The 10238-nt window shown below is 38.0% G+C and overlaps 1 protein-coding gene across 12 annotated transcripts; it reads right to left on the reverse strand.

Moving 5' to 3' along the window:
• Positions 1-8012: 8012 nt before the first annotated feature.
• LOC131000385 (protein CYCLOPS-like) lies at positions 8013-10238 on the reverse strand. 12 transcript variants are annotated; one of them, XR_009093725.1, is made up of 8 exons: positions 10011-10237; positions 9852-9903; positions 9669-9752; positions 9511-9567; positions 9239-9300; positions 8826-8874; positions 8687-8739; positions 8013-8556 (listed from the first exon to the last, which is right to left on the reverse strand). XR_009093725.1 is itself a non-coding variant. In XM_057926258.1 (5 exons), the coding sequence occupies exons 2-5, from the start codon at positions 9863-9865 to the stop codon at positions 8271-8273; spliced, it is 402 nt and encodes a 133-aa protein (XP_057782241.1). In that variant the 5' UTR covers positions 9866-9903; positions 10011-10217; the 3' UTR covers positions 8013-8270. The 12 variants fall into 12 exon arrangements, 1 of the variants encoding a protein (XP_057782241.1); XR_009093727.1 differs by having other exon boundaries at positions 9729-9752; positions 10011-10236; XR_009093722.1 differs by having other exon boundaries at positions 9511-9752; positions 10011-10238.

Here is a 10238-nt window from a genome sequence, read left to right on the forward strand (position 1 = left end):
GAGACAATCAGAACTCTTCCCGGGACTTGGGGCAAAGAAGATCTACCTTGAAAGAAATGCAACAAAAGCAATACCCTTTCTTAGACTCTGATGTTTCAGGAATTTTTGATGACCTGCTCAAAGAAAAGCTTATCGAGTTGCCAGAAATGAAGCGACCAAATGAAGCAGGGAGGACAGATGATCCAAGTTACTGCAAATACCATCGTCTGGTTGGGCACCCCATACATGATTGCTTCATCTTTAAAGACAGGGTCATGCGTTTAGCTCGAGAAGGGAAAATATCTCTTGAAGAAGACGCTACTGCTGTAAATATGGTCTCCACCGACTTGAATGACATAATAGAAGGTATTGGAGCTCTGTATGATACATCCAATCAAGTAGATGAAGAACCTGAGCTAAATTTGGATGAAGATGATGATGCATTGGCAATCACATTCTCCAATGAAGACTTGCAGCTTGGATCTGAACCTCATAACAAGCCATTGTTCGTGAGTTGTTATACACAGGAGCAGAAAGTCAATCGAATTCTCATCGATGGAGGCTCAGCGGTCAATATTTTGCCACTAAGGACTTTGAAGCAATTGGGAATCCAAGTAGATGAGCTGTCAAAAAGTCGATTGATGATCCAAGGTTTCAATCATGAAGGGCAAAGAGCTCTTGGAACTATAAGGTTGCGATTGCTGATGCAGGACATGGATTCGACGGCGTTGCTTCATGTTATCGATGCCAAGACGTCCTACAATATGCTTCTGGGTCGACCATGGCTTCATGAAAATGGTGTTGTTCCTTCTACATTGCACCAATGCTTCAAGTACTATCAAAATGGCGCCGTAAGAAAAGTGGTTGGTGATCAAAAGCCGTTTACGGAAGCAGAATCACATTTTGCTGATGCTAAGTTCTATTTGGAAAGAACCAAAGTCTCAATGGTGAAAGATGATACATCACATGACGAGTTGAGATCTTGCCAGGAGAAAAAGAAGGAAGAATCTTTTCTAAAGATGGAAGGATTCACCATGCCTTTAACGAAGATTGATGCCAAGAAGCCAATTCTCCAACCATTTGAAGGGTTTGTCCGACCAAAGCAAAGTGGCGTCACAGATCATGAAGATCTCTCAAACAAAGAACTCTCAAAGCACTTTGGTCCGAAGGCATATAAACTCCTCGTGAATGCTGGATACAATCCTCAAGAAAGCTCTATGTCAAAGTCTCATTTGGAAAAGACTGATAACGCGGGCCAAAACTCCAAAGCAGGTTTGGGATATACAGCGCAGAGTCCCGTTCGTATCGCCATCAAAAGAGCTGCCACTAACTATGTTAGCACCCAACAAACCCTGGAATCGTCAAACATTCAAAGGGTTCCTATTTTCAGAATGATGGGTAGAAGAGAAGCTCAACGAGTATCTGTCTTTAAAAGACTTGGCAAAGGCAAATCATGGAAACGAAGCAAGACAAAATGGAGTGATGAACTACACATAACAGAGAAATGGAGAAGTTTGATCCCTCCTCGAATGAAAAGATACACCACTTTGCTTATGCCATGTGGGAAAGAAATGAAAGCTCAAATAAAGACCACTATCTTCACACGAGATGCCATAGATGAAGAAGATAGAGAGAGTATGGCTTCCTCTTACTACACTACTAATAGTGCTAGTAATCCAGTTCCTCATACTACTCAAAGTCAAGAGCCCCGTGAAATTGCAAGTCTCGTTAGAAGTGGCGTTATCACAACAAGCGTTGCAGAGAATATAGCCTTCATACGCCAGAGAAATGAAAGCATAAAGACGTGTTTTGATTGCAAAGATCCTCGCCGAAAAGATGAAGACGTTGTCACAGCAAACCATATCACCTCCTGCGAGAAAATGGTCGTTGGAGAAGAGAATTCACACTTGAGCCCCAATGAACTGAAAACTCCGGATGAAGAGAGATTAGAAGTCCAACAAAAACTGGAATACTATCAAGCTCTTCCTTCAAGATCCTTCAACAAAGCAGTGCGAGCGCCCTCTTTTCAAATTGGAGACATGGCCCTCGCTGCAAGGAGGCCAATTGTTATCACTCTCAACGGAAAGTTCTTGAAGTACTACTATCCTTGAAGGGTGGTAGAAGTTGAAGCATGTATATATGTGTATAGTTATTAAAAAAAAAAAAAAAAAAAAGCCAAAAAATAGAAAAAGCAGAAAAGCAAAAAAAAAATGAAAAGCAGAAAAGCCAAAAAGATAGTCAGATGAAAAACCAGAAATGAAGAAAAGCAACAAAATGGAGTGTATGAAGACAGCTCCTTGACGCACGAGCCTAAACTGCATGTTACTCCTGGCCCGCATGAGTATAAACTGTGCACGACACCCAATCTCAAACACATGTTGATCCTATGAACTACGTTTTGACTTGATCCCTTTCAAAAGGGTACGTAGGCAGCTTAGATAATTTCTAAGTTCAGTCATGAATTGTGTTTGGCTCTTTTCAATTTATATCATCAAAGTTATGATTTAAGTTGATTATGTGAAGCCGAATATGTCTCAAATTGGGAAGAAAATCAAGCCATCAAAAGAAGCACAAGCATTTGGAGAAGATGTCAAAATATCCATCACAAACCAAATAAAAATCATCAAGAGAGAAATGATAGAAATTGCGGTTTGCACCAATACTAAGCAAATGGGTCTTGATCCTCCAAAGTTCTCTGAGCAAAGATCAAAAGTGACTCTGAAGTCTTCAAATTCCTCAGCATTTCCTCATCAATAGGTGCAGCTTTATGTTTGTCAAACTCTCTTTTGAATTCTTGGATTGCACCTCAGACGGAATGAAAGGAGGCACTATCTTGCTTGAGGGACAATGTCATCTTCGTCTTCCACATCTCTATCATAGCAAGCTCTTCCTTGATCAAAGCAATTCGGACGATGGTTTCACTCTCCTTGGCTTAAGCATCAAGAAGAGAAGATTCAATCTTCTCGAGCCGCTGTGCAGAATTCACCCAATTTCGTGAGATACCAAACATAACAACCTCACTCGAACCAGACTCGAACAATCCCAGGTCCGAGCGCACCCAAGACCTGTCAAAGAATTGAGTCATCTGGCATTGAGGTCAGCTATGCATCGCTAACTTCACTTCTCTCCAAGCTAAAGTTGAATCCATTTGTGGAGTGGAAATACACGTTCACCAAACATAATAGAACACCATTGAGTCATCTAGCCTGCTCAAATGGGCGCAAAGAGAAGATGTAACCAGCAATCTTCAAAGGTTGGACTCACAAGGGCCCAGATCCGAGCGCACCCGAAATCTGATTAAAAGCCGATTGAGCCACCTGAAGTGCAAAGTAAACATCACTCAAATAAGGTCTTAGATGGGCTGCTGCCAGATTTTTGGATGAACTCTTTGAAGATGGTCTTTAGTCGGGCTGATGGAGATGTCAAGACTGAAAGAAAAATGACAATAGATTCCGAACTTTGCAAATACTCAAAGCATCTCGTTTGGGGCAAAAAACCGCCATGAAGTTGATTAATGAGACTATGCCAATCTTTAACACAAGCTTCCAAGCTCCCATTGCCATCAACTGCAAGAAAAATAAACAAATATTCAAATTTGGGGTTGAAAAAAAAAAAAAAAAAAGGAGAAAAACGAAATCAGCTTCTTTGGGCTTTCAGAGAAGAATTCTATGATTTTGGGCCAAGTTTTATGGGTGAAAGATTAATTTAAAAAGCCCAACATTACCAGACTCCTTTTAAGAAAGCCCAATCCTTCTCCCCTAACAATCGGTTCTTTCTCATTCTCTCTCTCTCTCTCTAAATTCTTCCATTGATGATTCATCAGTTCCCATTGACATCCCATCCTCTATAGCTCTAAAAACCCCCTGCAAATCTCCCCTTCCCCAACCAACATCAATAAATCCACAACCATGGCTCTCGAAACATGGTCGATCAAGGTGAAAGGAAGCATCGCCCACAGCTTCGACTTAGTCCACGCCGCCCCACCAGCCGCCGCAATCAGGAAATCCAACGTCGGTGTTCTGGCATTCTAGATCGCCGGTCTGATGTCGAACCTCCTCCACTTATGGCAATCCCTCTCCGACAAGAACATAGCCCGGTTGCGAGGCGAGTCGATATGCCTGGAAGGTGTTCGTAAAATTATCTCAAACGACGAGGGCTTCCTTCTAGGCCTCGCCTGCGCGGAGCTCGCCGAGAATCTCCGGCTGGTGGCCAAGTCCGTGGGGCGCATCAGCAAGAAATGTGAGGACGCCTCTCTCCGATGCTTCGACCGCCTGTTCGAGGAGTTCGCCAACGCCGGGTGCGATCACCACAACTGGCTGATGATGAGCGCCAAGGAGATGGATTCGAAGATGAAGAAGCTGGATCACTTCGTGGCCATGACCGCCACTCTGCACAGGGAGATGGACGAGCTGGTGGCGCTCGAAAACGGGCTGAAGAGTCCGTGCAGGGCGGAGGGAAGGAGCAGAAGATGATGGAGTTGCAGCAGAAGATCCTTTGGCAGAGGCAGCAGGTGAAGTACATGAAAGAGAAATCTCTGTGGTGCAGAAGCTTCGATACCGCCACGTCTATCTTGACCAGATCCGCCTTCACGGTCCTCGCCAGGATGAAGCTCGTCTTCGGAGTCGCCATGTCGCTCCCCCGCAGCCTTTCTTCCTCCGACCACCTTCAACCCTCCGTCGGCACTCCGCGAGAACTAGAAGCAAGCCGAGCTTTGTTTTGAGAACTACAGCTATAGCTATCAAAAGATACCGCAGCTATCAAATGAAAACTCCTAGAACAGGCTACTGTAGGCAGCCGAAAAAGAGAAAGCTGCGTTTGTTTTGAGATGCAATACATAGGGAGGGTTTACTCTATTTATAGAGGAGAAAAAGGAAGAAGCAGAAGCAAAACCAGAAGAAAAGAAAGAAATAAAAAAGGAAGAAGAAGAGATTCCCTAGCCACCAATGTGTACGAAGAAAAGGTGGAGTTCCAGCTGTTCTTTGCAATTTTCAGTGGGCTATGAACAACCCTTCAAAGCAAGCTGTCAAAGTTTCAAAAGGACTGCCTTTATTGTTGTTGAGTTGCATTTAATGCACTGAAAAATACACAACAAAAAGGAGTAATGTTATTAAAAAATAAGGGTGTCGCCATCTGCTGTTGTTTTAAGGCAGGATGCCTCATTTTAAAATTCCTTAATTACGTCTTGATCAAGTTAAACCACATGAAAAAAAAAAAAAAAAAAAGAGGAAAATATGTGGATGGCTAGGATCAAAGCAAAAGGGTATCAAGTTGGATCATACATCTCCTGCCAACTCAGAAACAAACAAAAATATTAAATGGATACAGTACTCTTTCAAACATACTTCTCTCTCTTCGGTTTTATGGAAGTTAGCAATAAGGGTGGGCTGCCAATATCCTTCAAAAAAAAAAAAAAAAAAAGTTCAAGAAATTCAAGAACTCCTAAATACGAGTATAAACTGTTTACAAAATTCAAAGAAATTCAAGAACTCCTAAATACGAGTATAAACTATTTACAAAATTCAAGAAATTCAAGAACTCCTAAATACGAGTATAAACTATTTAAAATTTCAAAATCAAATAAAAAACTCCTAAATACGAGTATAAACTATTTAAAATTCCAAAATCAAATGAACAACTCCTAAATACGAGTATAAACTATTTACAAAATTCAAATCAAGAACTCCTCGATAAGAGTTTAAACTATCAAAATAAATTTCGAGACTCGTCTATTACCAAAGGCATTTCGTCCATAAACAAGTCTCGATGGGGCAATTTGTAGATAATTAAATTTGTCGTCGAATTAAATCGTGCCACGTGTAAATTCATGAATTAAATATTCAATTATATTTTCTATTTTATTAAATGGGATTTTATTCCTAAATTAAATAGATATATAATTAATATTTAATATAAATGAATTAATGGGCTTATGGACACCTAAAGCCCTAAGGCCCATGCATGAAGGCCCAAAGCCCATAAAGCCCACGAAGCCCATCTCTAAAATCTATAAATAGAGGTGTTGGGGTGCTCATTAAAACAACGTGAAGGAACGGAAGATCGAAGAGCACAAAGAATTCTCTCTAGTATCGCAAGTTGAAAGAGGCGAAGAATTGGAGAGTTCAAGTATTCTTCCAAGTATTCAAGTATCTTGAAGAATTCTATCTAGCGTTCAAGTCTTCTTCGAATCTTCAAGTATTTGAGCATTCAAATCTTCAAGTATCCTTTGAAATCTTCAAGTGTTCAAGTCTTCTTCGAATCTTCAAGTATTTGAGCATTCAAATCTTCAAGTATTCTTCAAGTATCTTCAAGTGATCAAACCTTCAAATCTTCAAGTGATCAAGGCGTTCTTACAAATTCCAAGAACGATCTTCCTCAAATCAAATCAAATCAACCAAGTCCCAAAGCTTCAAGGCGTTCTTACAAATTCTAAGGACGTTCTTCAAATCAAATCAAATAAAGTTCGAAAGCTTCAAGGCGTTCTTACAAAATTCTAAGGACGTTCTTCTCAAATCAAATCAAGTTCAACGTTCAATCCAAAATCATGACTTAAGTCCCTTGGATTGGCGTCATCAAATCAAGTATTTCAATAACCTTCGAGCTTGTTCAAGAATCAAATGGAAGAGAAGAATCAGATGATTAACTAGAGATTGCAACCCGCATAAACTCTATCTTCAAATCTATCAAATTATCTTTGTAACGCGTTTTGTATTTTATCAAATTGAAATACAAAAATTTGTGTTTACACCTCCGTCCCACGAATCTTGACATGTTTGATTTCGCCACGAGAATTAAGGAATTATAGATTAGTGTTTTAAGTGTATAGTTAATAAAGTATAAAAGTGATAAGGTAGGAGAGAGAATGTAATTATTATCATATTTGAAAATGTGTCAAGATTCCTGGGACGGTCCAAAAAGAAAAACGTGTCAAGATTCATGGAATGGAGGGAGTAATATAGAGAGTCGAAATTGTGCCACGACCACATATATATATAGGTTACCATTCATTTGTTTTTGTTAATTAGAGCTGCAGGCCGCCATCTTTAACCACGTTTTTTTGGTTATTAATTTATTGAATGGTCTGCCTTATTGCATGCATGATTAAATTGCACGCAATTTCCACTCATGTGCACGCATGTGGTCTTTTCAATTTATAAATTCTATAATAATTATGAATTATCTATTTCCCCTTTATTACTTTTTCAAAAGTATAATCTTTCATTATTTGTGTATTTGATTTTTGTGATACATAGTTTGGATAATGGATTGGGTATATCGAAAATGTCTATCACGGAGGATTTTGACGCCCACGGAAGGATTCCGACGCCACTGATCTAATATACTAGGATTACGTGACTATAAATATACAAAATATATTAAAATTTGATTTTAAATGAATATTATTTTTTATTATTAATATATAAATGATCAACATTTTGACACTTAGCCTGAATTAAAATTTTGATAATAGCAATTAATCGAACGTGAATATCGGATTTTTCTTACGTGATATTTTAGCCGATAATTAAAATGACGTGTTTCAAAATTTGTATCATACTACTCGCAACATATAATATGAAAAATGAAGAAGACACCATCTTTTTATGTTATATAAAAATATAGTGTTTTAATTATAGACTAAAATGCGACGTAATAAATTTTCGATGTCCACAATTAGTTATCGCTACAATTTTAATTCGGACCAAATTTCATAATGTTGAAAGTTTATGTATTAATGGACAAAAAAATACTGTTAGTTAAAAGCTAAATTCAACTATACTTTTTGTATTTACAAGAAATTAACCGCAATTTTTATCATACACACTACCATAATTTTTATCATACACACTAATATTTTATGGGTGGTTAAAAAATCATTTTTTAGGGGATATTTGTTTTGTATAATTGACAAGATGGATGATTGAATATTTTTATCCTTAAGTATCACAACAAAAAACTACTTTTTTACCGAGGGATTTTTCACTCGGTAAACATAATATATCCGTCGGTAATTTCAGTTGCCGAGAGATTACCGATATAAAACGGACGTCGTTAATTTCAATGTCGGTAAAATTTTACCGAGTGATAGTTTCCGTCGGTAAAGTTTACCGAGTAATTACCGAGGCAAAACTCGCTCGGAAAATACTGCAAATTGGCCGACATTTTTGCCGAGGGATTTTTCCCTCGGTAATCCCTCGGTAATTTGTGATGATTTTTGAAAAAAAAAAATTACATATCAAGCTACGACAGCCTATTTTTCATCAATACAATTTGAACAATAAAAAATAGCTGAATTAAATACAGGGGGGGTGCGAAATGTCCTTAATGTGATGAGTCGGGATCTTGAGCATGCTCACGACAGACAAGATCTGGTCCACATTCCCTCCTTGAGGGTTGTTGAAAGTGGAAGAGGATGAATTGGAGGGAGACATGAATGATGATGATTCATTGAAATGGTGATTGGGATTCTCATAGATTGTTGACATGTTGAATCCATTTGCTTGCTGTGCGCGTTCTTGCTGCATCATGGCCTCAATTCCTATTGGTGTTTGTGAGTTTTGCATTGCAACATACCTCCTCCTTCAAGAAATTATACAATCACATTAAGGTAAGAGAAGAAAGAAATATGCATAGCTACTTCAAATTAGGCCTATATGATCAGCTCAAAAACGCGGTTTTTTACTGAAGTTGTTTGCAGCAGAAAATGTACCTCAACTCAGATGATCTGCTCCTAGTCATAGGCTGAGAACTGTAGAACCACGCCTGCGTTTATATCAACGGCCAACAGGTGAGATTCAATACGAAACTTTATCTTGAATGATTTTTTGGGGGGAAGTTTATCTTCTTACCTTTGCCAGAAACAGATTACTAGCCTGCACCCCTTTCTCAACTCCATTTCTGATGAAAACAAGAGCCATATTTATTAAATGAAAAGGAAAAGTATACTGTTGTATACTAAATAAATCTATATATATATCTAACCATTATCATCAAGTCACACTCATCACACAATGTTAGCAAACTTAGAGAATTAGTAACAGTATATATTAACAGACAGAGAGAGATCGAAATGGAATATGATTTATCATTCGATGTGAAAAAATTCAGACTACTAATTAACAAGGAAATCAGTCATTAACAATGTAAACAAACTTAGAGAATATTTGCATGTATAAATAAGTCAGTAATTAACAAGAAAGTCTACTAATTATAAACACAAGAATCAGACTTAATCAATTAAGTGGCTTCCCCAAATGGATACCTCTTAGAGTAACTTCACACAAAATTCTTCACACAACTGCATTTCCCATCGTCATAGTGGGACTGAAAAATTTGATGGCTTACATAAGAACGGTCACAGGAAGTTGTAGAACTTAATTTACTGCCTTAGAACAATGGATAATAATGGTATTGTAGCCAAAATATCTTATGAAAATATACCAAAATAAAGTCTCAATGTGATCATAAGTCAGAGAAGTCAATTCTTTTTCTCAAAGAATTAGTTCAAAATGCTAAATATAGTTTATGGCATACCGGCTGATTCAGAAGATCATTTTGAAAGTTTGATTCTGTTTCAGTTTCTTGGGCTACCTGCAATATTCCACAAGCAAACAAAAGTTGAGACCAAACAAACCTAAATAGAATACAAATAACATACAAACTACAGCATAAACAGAAACTACTTATCTGACTTGCAATTTCGCATAAGCTATATTAGAAGAAAAGCTGCAGTTTTCATCCAAAAGCAATACCCTGAATACATAAAATGCTTGATGCTAACAAAAATAAATTAGGAAAAATATTCGCATTAGGCAATTAAAGGTAATCAATTAGCATCTAGTGCTAGTAATACTAAAAACTTGTTAAATCATTACCTTTGAAGGATCATTGTTTGTCTTCCGAAGTCTATCAAATAATCAAATAGAACTGAATGACCAAAACACATAAAATTATCAATCAGTGCACATAAAATAAATATTACACTATTTTTTATATATAAGTAAAATCCGATATTTCCCAATCTCTTGAAGTACCTTGAAGTTTTCTCTAATCTCTGAATTATTCCAGAGAATCTTTTCTGTTACAGGGAAGCGGCGGAGAGACGAGATGGTAGAGTGGGAATGAGTGGCGGAGTAGCAACGGGCGGCGGGTGGCCAGTGAGCGGCGAAATCGAAAGGAGCGAGCTACGGAGCTAGGGTTTAAATTTTTGGGGAGAGAATATGAGGAAGAAATCGATTAATGTGGATAAATAAAACTTACAG

The sequence above is a fragment of the Salvia miltiorrhiza genome, chromosome 8 (genome assembly GCF_028751815.1).
Source record: "Salvia miltiorrhiza cultivar Shanhuang (shh) chromosome 8, IMPLAD_Smil_shh, whole genome shotgun sequence".
In the NCBI taxonomy this organism is placed as follows: Eukaryota; Viridiplantae; Streptophyta; class Magnoliopsida; order Lamiales; family Lamiaceae; genus Salvia; species Salvia miltiorrhiza.

What these genes read in the sequence shown, in the direction of transcription:
- LOC131000385 (XM_057926258.1), bottom strand. An exon ending in GTAATCTGTTTCTGGCAAAG is followed by an intron (nt 8,740 to 8,825) that starts GTAAGAAGATAA and finishes ATATAAACGCAG; the next exon opens with GCGTGGTTCTACAGTTCTCA. An exon ending in AGCAGATCATCTGAGTTGAG is followed by an intron (nt 8,557 to 8,686) that starts GTACATTTTCTG and finishes AATTTCTTGAAG; the next exon opens with GAGGAGGTATGTTGCAATGC.